We start from the raw sequence: 26851 nt of genomic DNA, 5'->3' as shown, positions 1-26851 counted from the left end.
ATCCTACAAACAAACCTAGAATCTTTAACATTTTATATTTTAGAAAGAGTAGGTATATCTTAGATCAATAGTTAGCCACTTTTAAAAACTAAGTAAATCTTCAAACGTCTTTTCATACGGAACTCCACATGAGAATTGATCGTCTCACTAGCTAATGTTAACATGAAACCTCGTACTCGAGCGCGGACTGTTCCTAGGATCCACCCACCTACGAGATGATGATCGAAGCCTACCACGAGTAAAAAAATATTACGGTTGGCAACCCTGATTTGTCACATACGAATTTTGATTGTAAATTGTAAACAACGTTCATCCAAAGAGAATTTACGTCTAGTTAAAACTTCGCTCGCGTTTATTATTAAAAATGGCCATGTCTAGGTTACACGATAAATATCGTCGCTATCGTTGTTGTATCGTCCGGGAGTGCAAGACCACGTCATTGAAGTACCCAGGCAAGTTGTGGATCAAAGTGCCCCGTGAAGTGCGGAACACCTGGCTGGAGCTCGCTCATAGGGATTTTAATGCTTTGTCGCCTGAAAGTGCAATTTATTTTTGTGAAGATCACTTTGATGTAAGTACTATTCAGTCGCTACACAACTTATCATTAGTTTACTAGGTTAAGTATCCCAAAACAACAAACAAAACACGTACCTACTAATATTGTTGTTATTTACCTTTCAGTTAGAAAATGACATGGAAAATTACATGCAATATAAAATCATGGGCTCAGTGAAAAGGGTCCGAGTGAAGCCTAACTGCTTACCATCCAGGTGTTTACCAACAAGAGGTAATTTGAGTACTATGATATCTATAATAATAATAATAACTTTATTGCACAAACACATTACATAGATATTTTTGTTAAAATTTATACAATAGGTATTATGCGCAATTTTACAATTTAAGTAAAAACAGCGGCGTTCAACAGGGGTCCCCAAAATAGGCTGTGCCTGTATATTGGGGAACCAGTTAAGTATACATTACAATTTACATTATAACATAGAAAAGTATAATAAAAAAGTCAGAAAAAATATGAAAGTAAGATATAAAGACATTCAATATTTTTAAGAAGTAATAATTGAATATAAAGGTAAAAATTAGAACGCTAAGTAATATAAAATATTTTTTTAAGTGCTTCTATGGGTCAAGGTGGGTTTTTGTTGCAGCTACTATTCCTTGCAGTAGTTTTAGGTGAAAGAGATGTTCAATAAAAATTATATTTATGTTGAAAAATTATAATTCGCAGGAATAAAAAATAGACCAGCTCCATGCAAGGGGATTAGTATTAGTAGCATCATATAGCAGTCTGCCGTTTCATACAAAATCCCACAACATTTGCAGTAATGGCTCCTTGTTCATGGGCTTTAAGCCGGTGCTTAAAGCGACATTGGTATGTAGGTACTGCTGTGTAGTACTCACGTATGCACAGTACATGACCGGGAAGCGGCGGCAGTCGGCCCGCAGCGCCGCACTCACCTGCCGCCACGCCGCGCTGCGCAGCGAGCTCAACTGACACGCAACAAGATCTAACATCAGACTAGTAAAGCCAGAAAAAACATAAATAGTTTGCCATTTTGTAGATAAAATCGCTCTCGGTTTTATATGTATACATATACTTTTTTTAACATATATGTTTCAACAATCATCCCCTTACAGTTCGAAAAATGTGTTAGCAAAGTGCTGGGTCATTTTTCTATTATTAAGTTATGCACTTTACTTATACATGATACTCTCAGAAAATAATTAGTGACAGAACAATAGTTTTATCATTTAAAAATATTTTTTTACTATTAGTTTAACAGTGGCAAATAGGGGATGATCTTAAGTAGGTAGGTACGTATGTATAATCAATATGTTGAAAACTCAATGGTACGGTGTACAAATAAAAACTCATAGTGATATGACAAACCTTTTCCCGTGAATAGTTGCATGGATTTTTGTAGTCTCCACAGAGAACATCATGTTTTATGACTTCCCGTACCACGCGCACCATGTACTTCGGAGACCACTCCGGTACTGCCGGTACTATCAACATAAATCAACTATTAAGCACTACCATAGCTTTATATTATGGCAATATGGTAAAATTTATATAGGGATTATAGCCTCATTAGATTTTGAGGGTAGGTAGTGGTATTTTATCAGTACTGGACTGTCATTAAAGTTACTTTTGTTTTATAGGCATACTAGCCTTCTAGCTCTGTTTATGTGGACATCAGTTATTGCATGTTTACTTCACCCCTAAATAATATAAAACTAATCTACATTCTTCCCAATACCTAATCTATCTCTTATACAAGGTTGGTACAAAATTTCATCAAAATCTGTTTAGTAGTTTTTAATTGTTTGACAAGAGTTATTTTCGCGTTTATAATATTCTCTACTGTTTCAAGATATTTCGATTTAGTAGATTTTTTTAGAATGTATTCTAACAAAGAAAAACAAAGTAGGATGCATGAGTCGTAAGTATTGGCTATCCATGGGATCACATCCTATAAACATAGCTGGCTGGTAAATCTGGCACAACATACTTCAAAAAATCTATTTTTTGTTTTGTTGGATTTACACAACCATAACTTTTGAATATTTTCAACATGTGAACTCTGGCTGGCTGGCTGTTTGCCTATTTTTATTCCAATAGGAAACAACACAGGGCATTATTACTTAAACTGACATAATAGTTAAAAATATATATACCTGTAATGTAAAAATTATTACCTGTTGAGTCGCTCATTTCTCAATTTGTTTTTTGTAAAGATATAACTTAAATAAAACTAATCTACAATTTAGAATACCGAACGGTATTAGGTAATTATAAACATAATTTGGAAAACTAAGGACTTTGTTAACAGTGTCTCTTCAATGCAACTTGTTATTTATTAAAAACCCACAGTTAAGCACATTTCTCAGTAATTAACAAAATGGTAAACGCAAGTTAATTTATTATTCAATGAATCACATGAAGTATTAATAAAACTGTTATAGCCACAAATATTAATTTATAAAATATCTGAGAAGCGCGGGTAAATTTATAATCCAGTGCAAAACTGCAAAAAGAATGTAATCACTACGTTTTCCAGTGAAAAGCCGAGTGCAAAAAAAAAAACAAACATTAGAAACATGTCAAACATGTAAAATTCCTTTTTTTTTCATTTATTTTGGCCATGATCTTCCTGGCTTTTGTGCCTATAGATGGGCAATCCACACGGTATTTTGGATAAATTCCTATTTATAATATAGATTGGTCTTTGTATAGATTAGTTAAGATAGCTGTTGAGCCATTTCATCAATCATTGATGATCAATTTGGGAACCGGGAATACCCATAGAGATAGGAATACCTAATGAAAAGTCGGAATTCATGGTAGATGTTTATTTTCGCGACTGGCAACAAATAATTAAAAAAAATACAATGTTGACATGTCAATGTCATATTACAAGTCTGACTGATTTACTCACCTACAAATATTGTTTTATTAATCAAATTATTTACAAATTTGTAGATACATCAGTTTTTTTTAATACTTCATATGATTGTTAGAATAATGAACTACTTTGTCTGTAACATTTTGTTTTAATAGTAACGTAAATATGTAGTTAACTATTGACATTATGTTGCACTAAGGACACGTCGGTGATAAAGTGCTTAATTTTCTAAATAACAGAAGAAATAGATACTATTCGGTATGCCAAATATGGCCCATTGTTATCTGAGTTAGTTTCACCATAAAGACCTCAGGTCGAGGTCCCAGATAGAGCAATGTGTGCCTTAAAAGGTTAGTACATTATTTTTCGATGCATCGCGCTTGTACTAAAGTATATTTCGTTATAGCTGTGTTAATTAATGCCAGTGTAGTTTCCTATTAGATTTATAAGGATTAGTTCATATTTAGAAGCAGTTGATGGCACTAAAACATTGTAAACTGTGCTCTGAAATTTCTAAAGTCCAATGTAGGTAGGTAAATGCTGCAGTTTTTTTTGAAGTCAAATCTTCATTATTTAACTATTGTGTCGGTAATAAATAAGTCATTGGTGTTCACAGCTCTGTTAAACATGAATGGCTAATACACAAAGTTCATCCAGCGATGGTTCTACTTCTGACCACTCCAGTTAGCAATATAGTCGTGAATTTATGTATGCATATTAAATTGGCGAACTTTACAGATGCGTCGACCCCGAGTCTTTCACCCGAAATTCTGGAGAAGATGGCCCAGGAGGTTATCAAACACGATGTACTCTGCGGTGATTTCAAGAGACCAGCAAGTCTGTCCCATTACAAGGTATGGCATATTTTTAAATGTTTATAAATAACATGACACAGTATCACGCCGTATTGCTGAAGGGGTAGGCAGGGGTATGGTATATTTATTTATTTATTTACATTTCACGACTTTACAGTGCAGAGGCGCCAATTATCTGTGATTGGGATAGGGAGTGCCATTTGGGCTAAGTAACCCTCAATCATCATCCCCCAGCATTATCCCGTTTTCCACAGGGTCCGCTTACCTAACTTGAAGATTAGACAGGTCCAGTTTTTTACAGAAGTGACTGTCACTGGGTAAGTAACCCTGAATGTTGTGGTTAATGTGGATATGACCACGTGATTTTTGAGGCTGTGAGATTATGTTACATTATCCCCTTGAGTCCCTCTGTATCAATAATGTCTACTTCTTGTATTATAAAATAAAATAAAACTGTTTGAGATATCATAAGCACAGTCCTACTAATATTATAAATGTGAAAGTTTGTTGATGCAGACAAACAGTTAAGACAGAAATATATAAATAAATAATAATACATAAAAAAACCATACAAATATGTAACATACAAATTACTAAAATAAATGTTTAATATAAATTCGAGTATTGTGTTTCGAGTTTCAAGATTTGGGAGGCATATCCATGTTAAGACAAATGTCGCAAATGACGCTACCTACCCCTTATATACCCATTCCCCGCCAGCTATCAATCAATCATTTAATTGCAAGAACACAAAGTTAAAGATCTTATTCTAAGTAAAACAGTGCATGTATTCAACCTGCAAGCAGGTGTGCAAATATTTATACATATACCTAATTATATTATTATTAAAACTTATTCCTATAGTTAAAGAATTCGTTGACACTATAAAAACACATATGTAATAACCATTTCGTTAAATCATGCTTAAATTCTATCATATTTAATTCCTTTAAATTTTCAGGTAAATTGTTAAAAATTATGACACACATGTTATAAACATTTTTTTTATAAATGTACGCACGACAAGGAGGCTGGTATAGTACGTTCGCGTATTGTCTTCTAAGTTGTCTAGTACTTACTTCACGATTTTGTCGATCCTAAAAACCATAAAAAACCTGAAATTGTGAATAAAATACACGATATTTAATTAATTACTCAAGAGAAAAAATAAGAGAAATTTAAAGTAGAAGGAAGAGTTATAAATGTTGCGTGTTGTTCTACTAAAATGTTGACTCCACGTTTCAAGTTGAGCCAGGATGAAAACCATGTTTTCATTACGATCCACGCACCTTACACCAATATTGGTGATACTAAGATAGATGTAGATGGTGAGAAATTCCTCTTTGTATCCTGTCCCTACTTCTTGCGGCTTCGTTTGCCCGGAAAGATTGTCGAGAATGACAAATCTAAAGGTTCGTATGTGTGTGATTCTGGAGACTTCAACTTAACTAAATTTTTTGAAATAATGTTTTTGTGATTTTACAAAAATGCAGGCATCTTTTATGTACATGCAAGGTAAGGACAACACGTTACATTTTTGAAACAGAGGTTTGCAACTATCAACCGTATCGTATTGCGTAGGGACCAAGCATTATTTATAGCACGCATGCACTTTTTCTGCACCCCTAAAGCTCTACATACATGCTATGTTCAAATATTTTCAAATACACATGAGATAAGACCACCCAATACACATGAGATATAGGTGTATTCATGTCATCAATCAGACATAACTGATTGTTGTAATTGAGTTCTTTCTGTGTAATAAAGTATATTAGATTTGATTTGATGAGCTAGAAGAAGTACAATCAGTGGCCTTATTGAACTGCACCTCTGCCTACCCCTTTGGGGATACGGGTGTGATACAATGTTATGTTTTGTTGTGTAACACTGGCAGAATTGTGATCACACAAAATTCAGTAATCAAGAATGAATTGAGATTGTGGTGAAACTGAAACCATTTTTTAATAAAAAAATAGTTATTATATTTTTTTTTATTAAATATTGTTGGCTACCAGTTTAAGAAGGAGCGCAGCGCGGCGTGGCGCGCGGTGCGGGAGGCGCTGGGGCTCCAGATCCAAGGCAGCGTCGTCGGCAACTGGTTCTTCGCCAGCTACGTTCGCATCGTGAGTACTAAGCTTTCTGCCCGCCATTTCTTCCGAAACTTTAATGCTTTTTTACCGCCTTAGGGGATGAATTTCCAAATATCCCTTCTTAGTTCTCACTTATGTAAGCTTTTTGGGAAATTTCATGCTTGTAGGCTTAACGGTTCCAGCTGTGCAATGATCGATCTGTAGTGACGTGAACTGAAGATCTCTTGATTCCGTTTTAAAAACATTTTTTTAAAATTCATCCCCTAAGGGGATAAATAAGTATCACGCGGACGAGGTAGCAAAAAACTGTTAAATAGTAACTGGAACCAACGGCTTAACGTGCCTTCCGAAGCACGGATCATCTCACTTTCGGACAATCAGGTGATCAGCCTGTAATGTCCTGACCAAACTAGGGATCACAAAGTGATTTTTGTGATATGTCCCCACCGGGATTCGAACCCGGGGCCTCCGGATCGTGAGTCCAACGCTCAACCAGTGGACCGCAGAGGCGTCCCGTTCATGTTGAGTCCGTATGCAGTGTCCTTTACTTGAACATAACTGTGTGTGTGTCAGTTGTACCGCGCGGCCACGAAGGTGAAGGTGTGGAGCGGCGTCCCCGGCACCGTGATATCAGCCGCGGCGCTGGCGCACGCGCCGCCCTGGGTGCGCGACGTGGAGCCGCGCCTGCAGAAGTTGCCCCGTGTATTCGAGATCATCGTGGAAAAACAGAACAAAAAGGTATACTTTAATATAAAACAATTTAAAAAAATTTTTACCAACCAATAACATATATTTTTTTTAAATCATACCCTAAGGGGATAGTTTGCAGAGCGATGGGCGCTTACTTAGCAAATAAATTGTTACTGATGATGTTAATATACTGATTATATAATTTGTATACCGTACCTTACCTGGGCGTTTGGTGTTTAATAAATAGCTGCTAGCGGGAGGAGGGCCGAAAGGAACGAAGCGCGCTCACGTAAGGACACATTTTTACAAGATAAGTTAATGCACGATTATATCCTAAAATGGGATAGACAGATGTACCTAATGTAGACGACAGGTCGACATGGCAATTCTCTAGTGACGTGACGTTTTCAATATCGATATATTTTTATTATGTATGTAACAAAATGTGAATAAAATAATACCACGTTTTCATTTAAGTTAATATTTATTCATCTGAATCATCAAACGTATCGCTACAAAAACTTAAAGAATCTTCGTCACTGGTATCTCCGACTTTTATAATAAAATCTTCCATTTCATTTTCCATCTTTCATTTTCAATTATTGGTTTTTTTGCTTGAACACGCGACGAAGATGCAACCGTAGCCATTTTTAAAACACAATAGTAATAAATTATGTGAGCGAGATTATAATCGATAAACGCGGTCGATGCGGACTCGTGCGACACTAAGACTAAGACGCCGCGGGGACTGTGCGGGTGTGCGGGGCGACCCCGCCTCCGCGGCTCACCTCATGCCCCGATTGCCATGTCGACCTGTCGTCAACAGTACCTACGTCCATCGCAAGATGAACTAAGTACTCACACCTCACCGAGCCTTCTGTTAGCCCAACGTGATAGGTGGTGAGTCGTAACGCCGTCTGTAATGGTCAACTGTGTTAGTGAAAATTGCACTTAAGATAAATTAATAACTCATTGGTGGAAGTCTGGTACCGGGGTCGAACCCGCGATCCCCGATTGAGAAGCAAGCCGGTGATCCACAGGACCACAGTGACTCTGATACAAAGTCATGCATGTTATTTTGTGTGTGTGGTGTTATTTTTTTATAAAGCATTCAGAGACCGTTGCATTAAGTAACCTGCATTCGAATTGCAGTTATCTGTAGAAAAGAGAAAATAAATCAATAATGTATTCTGTGTTTCTCCGCCCACCCCTTAGGGGTTACAGGCGTGACCCTGTGCGTGTGTATGTGTGTGTGTATCTCTGTGTGTGTGTGTCTGTGTGTGTGCATATTCTGTGCACTGGCTGAATATATAAATGATGACTTGCAGGTGAAGAACCAACAGTGTTTGCTGGTGCGGCAGCTGCTGTCGGGGCTGTACACGGCGCTGCGCGGCGGGCTGCAGTGGGACGCGGCGCTGGAGTCGGTGGCCGCCACACACGACTACAGCCGCGCGCGGCTCAAGCAGCTCTGGTGAGGCTCATGGCACACGCCTAACCATGGCACACGCGTGACAGCTACTGACCAGCGCCGTCCTCAGGGGCAGCGTGCGCGGCGTGGCCATGGAGAAGCTGCGGCTGCTGCAGTCGTGCGGGGACCAGCTGGCTGCGGCCTGCGCCGGCGCCGAGCTGCGGGCCGCCGACTGGCTGGCCATAGACCTCGCGCTGCTCTACGGGGACGACCAGCTGGTCACCGAGGTGAGCCCGCTACACAGTACACTACACATGACACATACACTCACACGGGACGGCGAGGCAGTGACGCGGTGTGTGTGTGCGAGCAGGACAGCCTGCGGGAGTACTCGCAGCTGTCGACGCTGACGGAGCTGTTCTCGCTGGTGCAGCAGTACCAGCTGCACGCGCCCGGGACCACCGAGGTGTGGTGGTACACTGCGTTGAAGGACTATACTAGCAAGTGAGTGGTTACGTTATATATTTTTTATTTAAATGGAAACGGAAATTTTGCATTATCTTGCCATAACGTTTATTTCTCGGCCACCTAACTAAAAAACCTACTTTTTAAATTATACTTAAATTACTTTTTTAAGTTTTTGAAATTCATCCCCTTAGGGGATGAAAACATTCCGTACATAAACTACAAAGAAGAAGTAAATTCATGATTTTTATTTTTCTTATTTTTAATAGCATTTGAAACAAAATATTTGTTAGCGCTTGTGTTACTACGCAATGAGTTAGGAAGTCGATGTAGGGGTCAAGCCAGAAACATGTAACAGGCTACATGCGGACTCGTGCTGAGGGCATGTCTTGCTTGTATGACCTGTGCCCGACAGTGGGACGTACCACGCTGATGAGTTGTGACGTGTGACGAGTGTTGCGTGTAGAGGCCGCGCCAGCTCGCTGGTGGTGCTGCAGCGGCGCTGGCACGAGCTGCTGGCGGCGGCGCGGCGCGCGCTCACGGAGTACTGCCGACACCCGATAGTGCTGCCGCCCCTCGTGAAGGATCTCACGCTCAGGTACCATCGCGCACGAGTAGCATGGCTATTGGTATTTCTAAAATATTCTAACTTTGTTTCGCTGTTCCTATTTAGGTCCGGATGCCTTTTAAAATGTTGATCTGAGGCTTCCGCCTATCACAGACATTAGGATCTCACCTGATTCAATATACAGGGTGTTAGTGACATCGTAACGAAAACTTTGAGGGATGTTTCAGACCATGATTCTGAGCTGATATCAAGTGGAATTTTCCGTCGCAAAAGTATGGAACTGAAAATAATTTAAATAAGCTCTAAAATTTTTATGACTTCTCCGACAGGAAATTCCACTTGATATCGACTCAGAATCATGGTCTGAATCATCCCCTTCAGTATTCGTTACAGTGTCACTAACACCCATACCTACTTGTATGGCTACTGTATGTACTTGTGTGGGGTGTAAGTGACATCGTAACAAATACTGAGGGGGATGATTCAGCTTATTATTCTGAGCTAATATCAAGTAGAATTTTCCATAGCAAAAGTATAGAATTGAAAATAAATAATTTTTTAAAAAAAAAAACATGAATTTTGCGACGTAAAATTCCCCTTGATATTAACTCAGAATCATGGTCTGAATCATCCCCCTCAGTATTCGTTACGATGTCACTAACACCCTGTATATTATTCACTCTTAACACGTACTATGTTTGATTTAAGCTTGTGAGAGAAATAAACATATTTTTTATGTAATAATCTACAACACATTGTTTAATATTGTGTCTGGAAATCCGAGTCTTACTAGGTTGACTGGTTCCGACATAATATTATTTCCGCTGTATGTATCGGTTATAAATCAATCCGAAGATTCGTCTGTTATTGATTGACTTTTGATTTTCTTTTGTTGATTTTGTGTTTACTGTCTGTGCAACAAAGTATTTGTTATTAATTGTACACTCATATTTGTAGAGGGGTAGGCCTACTAAGTGTTAATGTAACGGTGCGTGTACGTCGGTGCAGGTATCCGCAGCTGATGACGCGGCCGCAATGCTGGCGGGAGCTGGTCGCGCGGGGAGAGATATACGTGCCTCCGGTCAGTACACATACATTTTATGTTTTTTGTTTAAAGAACGTCTAGGGCCCTAGCAGCTTTTCCCCGGCTATACTGGTTGTGTTACTCACAACCTATATAACTTTACAAAAAAAGGTATTATAAAGTTAGTTATTATTTAGAAGATATGAATGCATGGGATTAACTGTTTATGATTATGGGATTAATTGTTTGTATACCAATATTTTATGTTTCTTTTTTTAAAGAACGTCTAAGGCCCTGTGCCGAGGTTTTTCTTGCAGCTACTTTTCCCCGGCTATACAGGTTGTGAGAAGCTGCAGTAGTTTTAGGCGGATGAGAAATTCGTTATGTAAAAAATTACGACTCAAAGCGTAACTATGTTACCCACTGAATAAAGATAGTTTTGAATTTGAATACACTATTTTTGACGTAACAGTAATAATGTGATGATTCTCTGTGGTCAGCTGAGCGCGTACCTGCAGGCGATGGACGCGGAGGTGCCGGGGGCGGCGCCCGGCCCCGCCGTCGAGGCCGCGGACGAGGCCACCAACCACACACACACCGGTAAGTGATGCAATTTGTGTATTAAAGCGATGTTGCAATTTGACATTTGCACTTATAAAATGTCAACAAATGTCAAATAACAATATTGGTTTTTAGATGTGGTTTAGCCCCCCTGAAGGCTACATGCAGCCACTTTTGATTTGAGTTTGATTATTATACATAACAATATAATAACCCAACACATAACATAGACAGCCTTCATGCGTCCCACTGCTGGACAGAGGTCAATAGCCTTTCATCTCTATAACTTCTTTATAATTTCACGCAATATGGCGCATTAGAATTTTCTACAATGCTGTATGTATTAATTTCCATAAATACTAAAAAATGTTGCATAAGAGTTAATCTCTCAATCCAGATAGGCACTTACAGTAGCTTATGACTTACAGATAACGAGGACGATTTAATCCTAGTAGAGAAGGCTGTGGAAACGATAGACCTGGTGGGGATGGAGTCCGATGATGATGACAAGCTGATGATAGACGAGCTGCGAGACGCGGGCGGCCACACGGCCACGACCGCGGCGGGCGAGGCGAACATCGAAACACAGGTCGGACAATTGTTCAAGAACTTGGAACAACAGATCGACTCACAAATCAAAGAGCTAGACCAAATAGAGAAGACACAAGGCTCAACACACGATGGTGACTCGGCAACTGACACTGTTAAAAAGAAACGTAGAAATATAAAATATTATTATCTTCCCATAGACAAGATAAATATTAGTGAAATTAGTAATAGAGAGAAGAGTTTGGCAGAAAAAGAAATAAAGCAAGAGATGGTTAAAGAGACGATAGGAGACCAAAGCAACTACCCAACGGGTAGAAATTCAGCTATACACGCTGCAGTGATACAAGATAACAATACAATAACAAACACAAGTGAAACAGCGTCAAAAGCAGATGACACGGAAATCAAGGAACGGAGACAGTCCGCACAGCTAGCACAGTTACAAGAAAACACACAAAAGGCACTAACTATAGGAACACAATCAGCACAATCCAATACCGAAGTAAATCAACAGTTGAAGGTTGAAAAATCCAGTATAGATTTCAAAGCAATGTTCGGGACGAACTCAATACAAAACGATATAACAACTATACCACCTCATGTAGCTATACCAAGTATACAAATTGATTCCGACAGTTCTTGTGATGTCCCAGACATAAGAACGGAAGCAAATTGTGATGCAAGTAATGTGAGCGAAGTACTACCAGAAAGTATTGCAGTGTTAGAAAGTTTAGACCCGGCGACTGTGCAGACGATGATCATATTCAGTGACGAGGAAGACGACGACATGGATGTCGCTGGACAACACCAGAATGAGGACACACAAAAGGCTCTGTATGAGAATGATGATGTTCACAGTGATAACGCTCAGAATATTACCATACAAAATGACAAAACTCAAGATTATGTGTCACTTCCAAATGATATTTGTCAAATTGACAGTATTAAATGTGAGTCTCAGGATAACAGTGGCCAAAACATTGCAGCGTCCGCTGCCGACATAGACACAGAAGGTTCTATTGAGAGTAAAAGTAATAAATTACACGTTCCAACGAAAAGTAAAAGTAGAACAGACGAAGATGATACAACTGAAACTGCTGGTAAATCTACTGCCGAGTCTTCTGAAAGTAAAATTAATAAACTACACGTCGCAATGAAGACCAAAGCTGGGACAGTCGATGGTGATGAGTATACCGATTACAATAAGAGAAGAAAAACTATTGAAGAAGATACTATAAGACCAACTAAAGTGGAAGTTAGCACATCACGAAGCATTAAATTCAGAATTTCCTTTGAAGATACTGACGATAAATCTGATACTCTTAAAGATGATGTAGAGATCAAACCAAACATCTTGGAAGACGAAACTATCGAGTCTAAAGTAGAAATTAAAGAGGCAGATATGAGAAAAGTAGTAAATGCTCGCGAGAAGGAACTTAACCTTCATGCTAAAGAATTAACAACTTGTCAGCGTGTTGATAGTGTAGATATGGCAACAGCTAATGTCTCCAGCCGGGACCGCGTCAGCAGGCTCGCCTTGAACGCCCGGTTCGTGCGTCACAACGCGCACCTCATCCAGCTGTGCAGGCAGCCGCGCGTGCTCGTACAGAGGTTACCCCACGATTTAATGGCAGGTATGTCATTTTAGCATAACAAATCAAATCAAAAACTTTATTACAACAGTTATAAAATACAGAAGGTAGTATTTTATAACATTACATTTGAAAACTAATTACAGGTTTCTACGGATAACCCTAAATTAGTTAATATATCTGAGAGTTGTGCACAGGCGAATTAAAGTTAGAAGAGAGAACATAAAAAAAAGATTAGGTGTCAAAAAATCTTTGACTGAGTAATCTCCTCGCCGCTGCAAAACCAGTGTTAAACAAATCAAGATTAACTTCCTTAAAAAGTTTATTGAAATTATTACTCGCTCGCAACACAAAGGTGGTATGTCTATAGTTTGTTTATACCTGCATAGTATGGTGTCAGACGTCACACACACAGACGCGCGTGTACAATAACGTCAATGTGTAGTGTCTGTGTAAAACGAGGTTGTTTGTATGGAGTGTCCGGGGAGTAATTGATTGGAGGGTATTCTGGATTGAGTGCGAATAAAATAAGTTTATTCCATAAATTAAGAAACTAACCAACTAAACGCCGTTTAATGTCCGCAGCTTTTCTTCGGAAATCAACCGCCTCACGCCCCGCCAAGCGTGATTATACACGCCGCAGCAAGCAACCCCGCAGGCCCGGGATTGGCTGGATCAGGTCCCCCCCTAGTGGGGCCAGCCCCCCCGCCCCCGAGGCCCCCAGTCTCCCCCCGGCGAGCCCGCAGCTGTCAGAAGAGGTGAGGAAGATGCTGTTTGCGAACGTTTCGTTCCCCGGCTTATGGTGTAAGTTGCTCGCAGGACACTCTTGTTTATTAACTTGTGTCGTTCTGTAATAACTTGTGTCAGTTCGAACCCCGGGACCAGACTTGTATAGTCATAAGCAATATCATATACCCACTTTAGAACCCCGCCGCACTATCATATTTGACATTTAATGAGACTTACGTTTTAATTTGTCAAAAAAGTTAATGTGACATGGTTTCAAAGTGTATACATATTAGTACCAATGACTGCAATTTTCACTGACACAGTAGGCTCGACCATTATAGACGGCGATACGGCTGACCACCTATCACGTTGGTCTAACAGAAAGCTCGGTGAGGTTTGCGATGGATGTACCTCTGACCGCTGCGGGTTCGAATCCCGTCTGGACTTAAAATTTCAGAATCTTATCCTTATTTGTGAGGTTTCCATAAGCACGGGTTGTATGAAAGTGATTTCATCTCGTCGCATGTTGTGTGTAGAGAGGGGAGACGACGGACAGCGCGGACTCGTCGTGGATACCGTCCGACTCGAGCGGGGACACCCCCACCTCGCTGTCCCCCCACCCCGCCCCCGCTCATGCGCCTGCGCCGCGTGACACGCCAGTTACGAGACACACGGACACCGCTGCAAGTGAGTCTTCTTTTTATGATTATATGTATATCTTCTTCTTTTCTTCTTTTTATATTGCTATTTAGCAATAAGGCCGCCTATTGTGCTTATGTTTTATTCGTATGTTTATGTCCTTTGTATATGTTGTTGTGCAATAAAGTATTATTGATTGATTGATTGGTTCTTCTTCTATCGTGTGGGTTGTGAGGTGGATTACCAGCCTCATCAACCCTGGTGTCAGGGTTACTATTAAGCCGCCAAAGGCCCCTGAAGTGGTTCATGTAACAACTACAAAGATTAAGTCAGTAAAATTGTGTTGGTGACTGCAATGTCCTAACTTAACTAGGGATGACAAACTGATGTCACCGGGAATCGAACCTGGGACCTCCCGATCGAGAGACCAACGGTCTCTGTTACCAAAAGACCACTGATCCCGTGGACCGTTATCATGGTGACATGTCGTTAAATCCGTAAAAATGTCGTAAAAGGCTAGGTATGTGGACCGCGTGAAGAAATGAAATGAAATAAAATTTATTCGCTCTAGAGTGGTACAAAAGATCTTAAATATACATTATATCAAAAAAAGTCCAGCACTCAACCATACAGCGTGCGAATATTAATATTAAATAATTTATAATAACACTTTTTTTTTTGAAGAACGGCGTATCGCTAGGGAGATGATGATGATTTATGCAATACAAAAATTTTACCATTTTTTTTTTGTGTTTGCTCCTTGTCTCGTGTAGGTTGTATGGTCGATGCTCTCCAAATCTATATGTCAAGAGGTTCTATTGAGCCGTCCCCCCTGCCCCTGACACCCCCTGACATGACTAGTATGTTATGTTTGTTATCTTCAATGTTGTGATGTTTCAGATACTGCTGTAGAGACAGACGAAGTTACATTGACTGAGGAGAGGTTGGAGAAAATACTGAAAGAATTGAGGGTAGGTGTAAACAATATCTTAATAACTCTTCTCTTCCTCTTGTTTCCTCTTTGCTTTATTTCTTTTTTTAATATCCTCTGAATCTGCGTGCGTGCATGAAACGGTTGATGAATGTGGAGGAAGCAAGAGAAGTGAGTCAGGATCGAAGCAGTTTTTTTTAATATCTTAATCTACCTAGAAGTGTTTTGTGCATAGAATGACGACCACGATCAAGGGGCGGGTTGCTAATAAATAAATGTCTATGCAGGGTCTGCCGGCGCCGCTGGTCCGCAGCGGCCCCCTCGCCGCCCTCGCCGTAGCCGCTGCCACCGAAGGCGTTGACACCGAAGTCGTCGCCACCGAAGTCACTGCCACCGAAGCCGCCGACACCGAAGCCGCCGCCACCGAAGCCGCTGCCACCGAAGCCGTCGCCACCGAAGCCGCTGCCACCGGAGCAAGTAAGTCTTCTACATACACACGGTTCTTCTTCAAGTGCCATCGAATGCGAATATCGCGTTGGTCTGTGATGTACACCTTCAGCCATCTCTTACGTTCTTTGTCCATGAAGTTCTTGTACCTCTTCCACTTTTTACCCACGACGGAACGAATTGTCCGATTTCAATGCGGTTTTCAGCAATGGGTTCGTAGTTGATTGGTGCATGGTCTAAGGTAAGTCTTATGATATTAACTCACTAGGGGGCGCTGCTATATTAGTGTGAAACGTTTATATTGCAATATTATTAAAATTATAACGTATTGTCTGATAGTGTTTTAGGGAGTTTTAGCCAGAATTACTTAGGAACTGTTTCCGCCTTCACCGCATGGAGGTACTCCCAGCTTATATCATCATTGAATTCAGAGTTCAAACACAAATATTATAGTCTCAAGAGTATTGACACCAATTCTGAACAAAAACCAACAGAAAGCAACTGTATAATATTTAATAAGGAACTTAATATTGTGTGGTAGGATGAATCACACTTATTGTTTTACCTACACATTATATAGACTATAATTCGTATATGCTCTCTAAAAAGTTTGAAATTAAAATTAAGCAATTTAAAAATTTTGAAAAAGAAATACCCACGCCACGACGGTAAAAATATCATCGAAAAAGAATAAAATAACTCAAAACCCCCGACTTAACCTAATTATTATGTAACGAAATATTATAATAGACTTAAAAATACTATCTAAAAAAGAGTTGATATCTCGAGAAATCGGTAATAGATATACTTAAGTACCTAAACAATGAATATGGATGTTTACAGTTTTTTCCTAACGTGTTTGAAGATATACTTAATTTTAAATAAGAATATTGTGGAAAAACGTGAGTCTATATTAATTAAAAAAAACTCCTTAGTGACTGTGCGTCTATTTGTTTAAAATGAGAAGAGTTAATTTACAATAATAATAATAAAACCTTAAACAAAACTGTTATTTTTAACTAACTGTTACTGTTGCTTTTTTGTTTAATATAGGATGTCAGTTCTTTACACACGCTATTCGATGGAGCGTAATCATTATAAGCATATTCTTGTGTTGTCACATTTGTGTGATGTTTCGGGAATGTTTCAGACACCGCCGCAGAGATGGAGGGAGCTACTTTGACTGAAGCGAAGTTGGAGGAAATACTTGTGGAATTGAAGGTAAGTCCAAGTGTCTTGTATACACAAATGCTACCCGGAAGTGATTGCTTTTATGACAATAAGACTACCTGTTGTGTTCTTTATTTCCCTTATATGATGTTTGGGTGTCTTTGTGACTGACACGTATGTGATAAAGATTATTCGTATGTGAAGAAGACATACACACGCACGCACGCACGCACGCAAGTCCTTTCCACGAATTTGTACTTGTACTTTCAGAAATAAATGAATTTTATTTTCTATTTTTATCTTTATGGGTTTTGATTGTAGAAATAATAAGAATAATATTGATCCCAAAATGCTCCCCTGGGGTACTCCACAGCAACTACGCTCAGCAACATTCAAATTACATGAGCCATGTCAGGGGTCTTGGCGGCTCAATAATAAACCTGACAAACCTCCCATCAGGTCAAGCACCTCACAATGCAAACGATAGAAGAAGCTAGATATGTTAACGTTTCGTTTTGTTTAGGTATTATATTACAAAATAGAGATGTGTCTCATTTCTGACAAACAAAATAACTGTCTCAAAACAATTATTATTATTTGTTATATACCTACTTAATAATAGTTTGTTTTTGACACCTGTACAGCGCATTAGTATTTTACTGTAATGCCGTATTGTGTGTGGTAGTAGTAAATAAATAAATTAAGTTACCTAATTTGTGCTTATATTTCTATCTGCGTGCTTATATTATTATGAAAGTTTTCATTGGCGCTTCTGCAGTGTAATGTCGTGAAATGTATATATCTAGAAATACATAAATAGATGTTGGGCTTTGGTACGTTCGCAGGAGAAGCAGCCGCCGCCGGCGCCGGCGGGCCGCAGCGCGTGCTGCGCGGCGCGGCGGCACCTCGTCGTCAACGCCGCGCGGGCGCGGGCCCGGGCCAGGAGCGGCCGCCCGCCGCAGCCGCCCAGGGACCTGCACAGGTAGCCCTGGCCTCACATAGCTCATGTAACCACTGCGTACTTACGTCAGTAAGTACGTATCGGGACCAAAGGCTTTATGTGCCTTCCAAAGCACGGTTCATCTTAATGCTAAAAAATCTATTTTATACAACACTCAGCATTTTCATCATCGTTTATGTCATCGTCAGCTTCGACGCTGAACCAGGAACAAACGAGAACATAAAACACGTTCATGTCGTGCAAACCGACAGAGAGACTCCAGATTGTGTCCTTTCCAACATGATGGACCATGACGGTCCATCACATTATCTAAGGACGCTATATCAAAAGTGGCCGCAAGTCGTATTCGGATCACTTGTGACTTTGCTGAATATTCATGTCTGATATAATTTGATTGACGTTGACGATTGCTGACCGTATACCACTCCCCCTGGAGACTATGACGTGTAAATACCCTTGTGTGCCCGCCAGTTACAAGCACCCTGCCGGCGCCGAGTGCGACTGCTGCTGCCGCGCCGCGCTGGCCGCCGCCGCGGCCGGCCCCACGCGCCTGGCCGCCGTCGCCAGGACGCTGAGGGACGCCGTGGCCGGCCTGCTCACTCGCAGGGACGCCAGGAAAGTGTGTACTCACTTATACAAAACACTTTTACATACACACTCAAACTCACACCTCGGTATCATTTATACATCCCTATTGCCATACACTCACATGGTCACTCACACACTTCCACATAGTCACTTACACACTTCCACATAGCCACTTACACACTTCCACATAGTCACTTACACACTTCCACATAGCCACTTACACACTTCCACATAGTCACTTACACACTTCCACATAGCCACTTACACATAGTCACTTACACACTTCCACATAGTCACTTACACACTTCCACATAGCCACTTACACACTTTCACATAGCCACCCACATTTTCTCATTGTCTTACTCACCCTTTCTCACTCACACACACACACTCGCACATTGTCATACTCATGCACTTACACATACAACACTGTATTTGTAACAATAACAGTGTGTTCACAGATATTAGAAGAGAGTATGTTGATAATATTGTAATAATGATGTTTATTCTGTGCAGAAAAGATCGAGGGCCGTCTCCGCTGACGCAGCACCCACGCGTGAGTAGTTGCTTTGATAACACTTAAAAAATGTATCACGTTAAATTGTAGCGGCAAATCAAAAGAAAGAATGTATTACTTAGTCGTTATCCGCAATTTGTTAGCTTGAAACTCCTACTATTAAAACTGTACCACTTTCTATTCTACCCCCTCAGGGGTTCAATTACACAAAATCCCGTCTTAATGAACACCTACGACCTAAAAGGAACCCCCGTGCACAATTTGACACTCCTAGAACTTGTACTTTCTGTGATTTCGTGACGAGGGAGAAAGTTAGTGACCTTTCGCGTTTATATACAGGGTGTTAGTGATATCGTAACGAAAACTTTGAGGGATGATTCAGGCTATGATTATGAGTTAATATCAAGTGGAATTTTCCGTCGCAAAAGTATGGAACGGAAAATTTATTTTTTTCATTAATTTTCCAACAGGAAAATGGTCTGAATTATCCCCCTCACTAACACCCTGTATACTCGTGTAGATTAGATACGAATTGGTGCGGAGCGGAGAGTTACCGAACTATAAGTAGACGTTAGTGTTATCCTATATTGTATGGGCGTAGACATGTTTATGTAGGTCGTGAGTGATAGAATAGAATAGAATAGAAAAAGTTTATTATAAAAGGACGCCACTCACAAAAAAAATGATAATATACACACAATGATATATATCGGACGGTATATCATCTACAGCGACTGATAAGAAAACATCCAAGGAAGATCCGAAACATGACAAGAAGAAGAGGAAGCAGCCTCGCCCCCGCCCGCCCTCCTCCCCCGCGGAGCCGGCCCTCCCAGAGGCGGACCGCGACGGCGGGGCCGACGACTACGAGGAGTGGCTGCGACAGAGATACCAGTATCACAAGTACTTCACCCTGCCGGCGGGGACGGCGGATTATCAGCAGGTATAGTGATTGTAGACAGAGACATGTTTGAAAGAAAAAACATACGCACCAGGTGTTGACGTGTGTTCCATAAATTTTATGCTTGTCGATTACCCGTCCCTTTCCTTTTCGGCGGATACGAAAATGACGATATAACTTAAAATTAGGTGGTATTTACAGAAATTAGCACCAATAATATATTTCGTTCGTCCTAATGAGTGGAAGGGAGATAGCCTGATATGATTTCAGGCCGGACCAGTACCAGTACATAACGTCCGGGCTATTTCCATTTCAGTGATTAAATAAACTGTTTACTTGTCAACAGGTCAAAAAATCTTCATCTGTCAAAAAAACCCCTCACCCGCCTAAACCAGTAAAACAGCATTCACCGATCCAACAGACCATATCATCCATAGATGACCTCGAGGCTCGGTACATCACAGTACCGGATATGATACCAACAAAGGACTACATCAAAAACATCTTAAAGCAAAACAACCCGATGGAACTATCAACCCAACAGAAAGAACCAGTTACACAGAACCAACCAGTCACGCAGATATCGACACAGACAACGTACACAGTAGAGACGAACAATGCGGCTCGGACTTACGTGAGCCCCACATGTTTGCTGGTGGATCTGGCCGATACACGGACCGGGGAGAAGTCGCCCATGCGGCTCACCGTCACTGTCGCGCAGAACCAACAACCCACCACCAACCAGCAACCCACTACCAATATCACGCAACCCGCTAGTAACTTAACACAACCCACTGGTAACCCAATGCAATCCGATAATTTGACAAACTCCGTTAGTAACGTCATGCCATCTCTGAGCAATATGACACATCCCGGCACTAATCTGACACAAGATCTGACGGCATCTAAAGTAAACGAATCCAGGGTGAGACCCTCGCCGTTGTCATGGCAACGATCCGTGTCGCCCTCCAAGCCAGTGTGTCCACGCGCTGCTGCCCCGCCTGCAACATCATCAGACGTAAAACCTATTGTAAGCCCTTCTCGGGTGATACCAAGTAAATTCTCCAATGACATAGACCTCTCAAAATCTCCACCAGATACAAAACTGCCGCCACTTCCACCACTTAAACAAGCTCCAGTTGACGCGGTAGACCCTCCACTGGAATCGTGGTGTCCTATAATACAGTCCGTGCAGTCTCTAGCACAACCACCCGCCAACCCATACCAGACAACCAAGCTGGATCAACCAGCAGCACTCCCGCCAACTGTCCTGAAAGAACCACCGTGGGTAACCAATGTGACCCCACAACCTGCGACAGTGATACCACCAGCGACAGCGGCACCACAGATACCACCGACACGTCTACTCGAGATACCACTCTCAGTCACCACAAACTCTGGAGCTAAACCACCCGTCGTTTATGTACACACTGAGAATACTCTAGACTCGGAAAATACACTTCTAAACTCTACTGGATCTAGTAGCCAGATCCCTGTCGCTCAGGGTTTTGACCAGACTCAGGGCAAGTGCTCTGAGGCGCAAACCCTGAATCAAAACCACATCGTCCAGCCGATCGGGATAACTACGAGTTGTGGTGAGTAACATTGTTGCATCCAATATTAGTTATTGTTAAGTACTTCTTCACTACTGCGGTTACAATAAAGTAATTGTGGCTTTCGAATACATTCCGCTGAGCTTGGTATGGTAAAAAAAACTATAAAAAAATGAATAAAATTGTTATTAATAATTATACAGTGTTAATGACACCGTAACGAAAACTTTGGGGGTTGAATCAGGCCATTATTTTGAGTTGATATCAATTGGAATTTTCCGTCGTAAAATAATTAAAAAAAAAACACTAAACAATAATTTTCCGACAGAAAATTCCACTTGATATCAACTCGGAATCATGGTCTGAATCATCGCTATAAAGTTTTCGTTACGATGTGACTAACATCCTGTATTTAATTAAATTATAATGAAAATATCTATTTATCTAAATATATAATGTATTTGTATCGTGCGCAGGCGGTGAAGCGCCCGTGCTGCTGGTGACGGTCACGGAGGTGCCGCCAGCCGCGGCGACAAGTGAGCTTAATCTTATAATTATTTCTTCCTATGAAATTATCACTGAAGCAACGACCTCTGTGGGCCAGTGGTTGAGCTGCTCGGCTGCAATGCTGTCCGGGTGGCAAAATATTGGGCTGAAAAAATCTGAATGCCATCGAAACGACAAGAAGAAGTGGTTGAGCGTTAGACTCAGGATCCGGAGAGCCCCGGGTCGAAACCCGGTGGGGATATATCACAAAAATCACTTTGTGATCCCTGGTTTCGTCAAGACATTACAGGCTGATCACTAGAATGTCCGAAAATAAGATGATCCGTGCTTCAGAAGGCACATTCAGCCGTTAATGAAGCTATTCTACAATAAAAATAAACGTTATATTTTGCAGAGTCCCCGCCATCTTCAAGCAGAGGCCCAAACTACATGAGTTGGCAGGAGTTCCTCGCGTCGTCGGGGGCTCCAATATCCGTCGCAGACTTCATGAAGGGCCGCAACCCTACCACCCTCACCCTGCTACGGCTGGACCGCGGCGCCCCCCTGCTTGTAGTCCCCGGCCACGGCGGGGGCGTGGTGGTGGCGGAGCCCTGCCTGCCGTGCAGCAGCCCTACGTACTGGGCCCCCGGAAGCCCCGGGAACACGAGGCAGATAGCCTTCCCTGATAATCTCGATAAGCCGGGAGGTGATACTGGGAGCCTGCTGCAGGTGAGGGGTTTCTAACTAAGAATTTCTAGAAAGGGATTTCTAAAAAAGAAACTTGACGGTTGCGTAGGAAGCAATGGACAGGAGAAGGACACAACCCGCTCGTCCCGGCTTGACAAGAGGTGCGGGTTCAAGTCCCATCCGAGTCAAAAATTTTCGACTTAATTTTCTGTTTGTGGAATTCCATAGTCTGCTTACCCCGGTGGGAAATAGGCGTGAGTTTATGTGTGTATGTATTACAAATTATTCCTTTTTGGTGTACAGACTATAGCGAAACAAAACCCGAGCACCCCGCCAGCCCAGCCCGCGGCCGCCCCGGCGGGGCTGGCTGTGGCGCCGCGCGACATATGTCTCTCCGACAAGTACTACAAGAAGTTGTGCAACGACCCGCTGGTTTACGCCCAGGTATGATTCACATCAAGCTATAATAGCTTGATTAGATTGGCAGTTTTCAGAACAGGAGAGTTGAAAGGGCCACGTCGAAGCAATTCGTATAAAAAAGCAAATCAAATCAAAATATTTGTAATATTGCTTTTTTTAGATGAATTGCTTTGATATCGGGCATGCTACGCCGCTAGCATGTTTATCTTATACACGAAAAGTATATACTGAATGATGACCAACAACATGAAATAAAAAAAAAAATAGTATCAAAAAATATATAAAGTCACAATCATGAACCAAAAGTAGCTAAGGAAAAAGTAACTTTCGAAAATGTTCAGTTGTGTCAAAACTTTTCTTATTCGGAGTATAGTTTTTATGCTTATAATAATTATGCTTAAGTATATATAATTATTGTCATTAATTATTATGCTTATAGTAGTTATGAGTTTCAAAAGTATGCTTAAAAGGTTATTACAAATTAATACTATGCGTAACTAATAATAGGACAAGTAACAGTATGCCATGTTAAATTATTACATAAAAAATTATGAGTAAAAATAGAGAACCACCACATAACCCTAGTTGTTTTTCAAAAATGGTTGCCAATTTTTGTCCAGGCGGTGATTCCCAAACATTCCTGTCTTCTAAATAGTCATCACCTAAAAGTGATTTAAAAAAAAAATGTTTAATTGATGTTTTAAAGCTGTGTTTCGCGTTATTTCGTAGGCGTTTTTGCATAATTATGACGATGACACCCGCAGGTGTGGACGGCAGTGCCGGACACAGACACGCTCATGTGGCTGGTGGGCAGCAAGGCGGCCATCCGCGTGTGGCGGCCGGGGGGCAGGCTGGAGCCGCCGGCGGGGCCCGCCGCCGCCCGGCTGCGCTCCTGGTGCGTACGGCAGTTAAATTCACTTCTATCGCCCGTGAAACGGTCTCGGCGGGGCAGTACTGTGGCGTCGCCTCCACGAATCTTATATATTTATTTTAGTTTACTTTTTGATAGAACTTTTTACAAATTAAATATTAACTATTACAAATGATAATACAATTCGTCTATTCACAGGATTAAGAGTGACGAACCGGTGATCTGCCTGGACAGCGACTCCGAGTGACGTCACTGCTGCCCACCCCCGACGGAGCGTAGCGCGTTGATGAGGGAATAACCACTACTACCTCTGTCATAACTATTCTAGTGTCAACCTGTGATCTGATATGTGTAAATTGTGATTTTTGTATACGTACATACAGGGTGTTAGTGACATCGTAACGAATACTGAGGGGGATGATTCAGACCATGATTCTGAGTTGATATGAAATAGAATTTCCGTTCGGAAAATTCAGGATTTTTTTGCGTTTTTTAAAATTATTTTCAATTCTAAACTTTTGCAATGGAAAATTCCACTTTATTCCGAGTTAATATCAAACTCAGAATAATGAGCTAAATCGTTCCCCTCAGTACCCATTGATATCAAGTGGAATTTCCGTTCGGAAAATTCATGAAATTTTTTGTTTTTTTTTTTTTTTTAATTATTTTCAGCACCATACTTATCCGGCCTTTGTCCCAGCAGTGGGACATTGATTATGCTACAGAAAAAAAAAACTTTTGCGACGGAAAATTCCACTTGATATGAACTCAGAATCATGGTCTGAATCATCCCTCAAAGTTTTGGTTACGATGTCACTAACACCCTGTATTGTCACACTTGTAATTCCTAATGGGGTGTACAGAGCCACATGCGATCAGAAGATAATTTGCGCATATATATTTTGTATTAATTTTAAATAAGTTATTAATCAAATTTGATCAAAATTCTTATTGAAATATTTGCCAAAACGCTTTTTTTAATTTTGATAGAATTAAATACTACGTATTATTAAACAAAACGACAGTACAGTCATGAGCAATATCATGTACCCACTTTAGAACCTTGTCGCACTAACATATTTGACATTTAGTGAGACTTACAGTTCAATTTGTCAAAAAAGTTAATGTGACATGGTACCAAAATGTATACATATTAATGCTCGTGACCGTACAATAAGTGTTTATATTTCAATAAAGATAACATTTTACTACTTCAATGCGCTGCAAACAATTAGATCTGTCAAAGTGCGTAAGCTAGTGTTGTGACGTTTATTAGCATAGTGATGTAACAGTCGATATTAAGTCGATCGATTCTTTTACATGTAGCAGTATAGATCGGACACCAAGTCGCACCGGTGCCGAGCTAGACGTACCTCACCCCCTCTGGGGCACATAGTCACATTTCCTAGTGGCCGTAAGCCGTTAAAGAGTAAGGGAGCGCGCGCGAACTTTCTGGCTCGCTCGCACTTACGCGTTAGCCGGCACGAAATAAGAACGAGATTTTTGTACGCAGTGTCCGGGCTGTGCTGAAGTTGCTGTTTAGTCTATTTCTACTATGGCCCCGATTCCTGCAGACACCTCCTAATTTTACTTTAAGTTATACCTGTCATTTTCTTATCCGCCGAAAAGGAAAGGGACGGATGATTGACAGCTCTTAATTTCAGGAAGCATGAGTAAATTAATGAATAACCCGGGCGAATCAAAAAGGTATCTAGCTGGTATGTAAACCGTTTGACGTGTGCTGTCAACTTAATTATGTTGGGTTATTGGCCAATGTAAAATTTTTAGACGGTTGTTTTAAATTTGTGCTTAAAAATTACGTGTGTACCATAAATTTTATGCTTGTCGATTACCCGTCCCTTTCCTTTTCGGCGGTTAAGAAAATGACAGATATAAATTAAAATAAAATTAGATGGTGTTTACAGGAATTAGCATCTACAGGGTGTTAGTGACATCGTAACGAAAAAAAAAATGGAACGCCTATTTTATTGTACTAAAAACGATGGTGGGTGTTTTTCTTGTCGCAAATGTTTAATTAAGATTTTCAATTTTTACTGTGCCGCAATGTAAGTCGAACAACGCGCCACACAGACGCTAAACTTACGCGCGGCTACGTTACGCGTGTGAGATACGATGTTGATATCTAGGTAGGAGTTTTCATTCTCTTGTATTTAGATGCTTAGTAGTGGTTCAACGTTTAAAAATGTTGTTTGTTGAAGTAGAACACCTACTGCCACGATTTTTCACGCACGGTACCTACCTACCAGTTATTAAAACGTTCCTAACTTATTAACAATAAAAACCCTACTCTTGCCTTACCTTAATTGTTATTCCTTCGGATGAAGTACCTAGGTAGGTACCCTAGAACATGTCACGTCACGTAGGTATGCAACATCGCGTTTCCTCCGCGGTAGGTAGGTATCACACGCACTCACAAACACAACACCTTGCTCTTTAATAAACATCAACAATCTTCCATACTTTTGCGCAGTAAATGGTCTATGATCTATCATCATAATCGACACTACTCATTTACAGAATGAAACAAACACTCACAAACACGAAAAAAATATCCTCGAAAAACATCACGCGATTCGGGTCAAGCTTAGTATTCGACTGAGCGGAAGCGCGCGGCGGCGGCGTTAGCGCAAAGCATCAAAGGCGCCGACTAAGGGCGCCGACGACGCACCGGCCGCGGCCGAGTCGAGCCGACGACTAGAGAGAGAGAGAGAAGTATGTTTATGGTGCAAGTGACAGAGAA

At 40.9% G+C, this 26851-nt stretch overlaps 2 protein-coding genes across 2 annotated transcripts; one reads left to right on the top strand and one right to left on the bottom strand.

Moving 5' to 3' along the window:
* Nucleotides 1-273: 273 nt before the first annotated feature.
* On the top strand, nt 274-26851 carry LOC126378319 (uncharacterized). Its single transcript, XM_050026511.1, has 27 exons — nt 274-571; nt 682-787; nt 4164-4279; nt 6259-6366; nt 6907-7071; nt 8352-8494; nt 8562-8718; nt 8805-8935; nt 9363-9494; nt 10473-10545; nt 10989-11088; nt 11478-13232; nt 13776-13948; nt 14456-14606; nt 15459-15529; nt 15777-15966; nt 17087-17157; nt 17952-18088; nt 18539-18686; nt 19172-19211; nt 19904-20115; nt 20420-21668; nt 22103-22162; nt 22528-22841; nt 23103-23243; nt 23984-24114; nt 24289-26851. The coding sequence occupies exons 1-27, from the start codon at nt 365-367 to the stop codon at nt 24335-24337; spliced, it is 6330 nt and encodes a 2109-aa protein (XP_049882468.1). The 5' UTR covers nt 274-364; the 3' UTR covers nt 24338-26851.
* Nucleotides 1132-3091, bottom strand: LOC126378553 (uncharacterized). Its single transcript, XM_050026994.1, has 3 exons — nt 2719-3091; nt 1910-2025; nt 1132-1509 (listed from the first exon to the last, which is right to left on the bottom strand). The coding sequence occupies exons 1-3, from the start codon at nt 2732-2734 to the stop codon at nt 1315-1317; spliced, it is 327 nt and encodes a 108-aa protein (XP_049882951.1). The 5' UTR covers nt 2735-3091; the 3' UTR covers nt 1132-1314.

The sequence above is a fragment of the Pectinophora gossypiella genome, chromosome 26 (genome assembly GCF_024362695.1).
Source record: "Pectinophora gossypiella chromosome 26, ilPecGoss1.1, whole genome shotgun sequence".
Taxonomy (NCBI): Eukaryota; Metazoa; Arthropoda; class Insecta; order Lepidoptera; family Gelechiidae; genus Pectinophora; species Pectinophora gossypiella.
This window is presented reverse-complemented; position numbering and strand designations above follow the sequence as displayed.

Excerpts from the sequence above, each read along its gene's own strand:
- LOC126378319 (XM_050026511.1), top strand. The coding sequence starts at position 365 with ATGGCCATGTCTAGGTTACACGATAAATATCGTCGCTATCGTTGTTGT. Across the intron at positions 788-4,163 it reads CAGGTGTTTACCAACAAGAG|ATGCGTCGACCCCGAGTCTT; the intron begins GTAATTTGAGTA and ends CGAACTTTACAG. Across the intron at positions 6,367-6,906 it reads TCGCCAGCTACGTTCGCATC|TTGTACCGCGCGGCCACGAA; the intron begins GTGAGTACTAAG and ends TGTGTGTGTCAG.
- LOC126378553 (XM_050026994.1), bottom strand. Across the intron at positions 1,510-1,909 it reads GCAACTATTCACGGGAAAAG|TTGAGCTCGCTGCGCAGCGC; the intron begins GTTTGTCATATC and ends GTTGCGTGTCAG.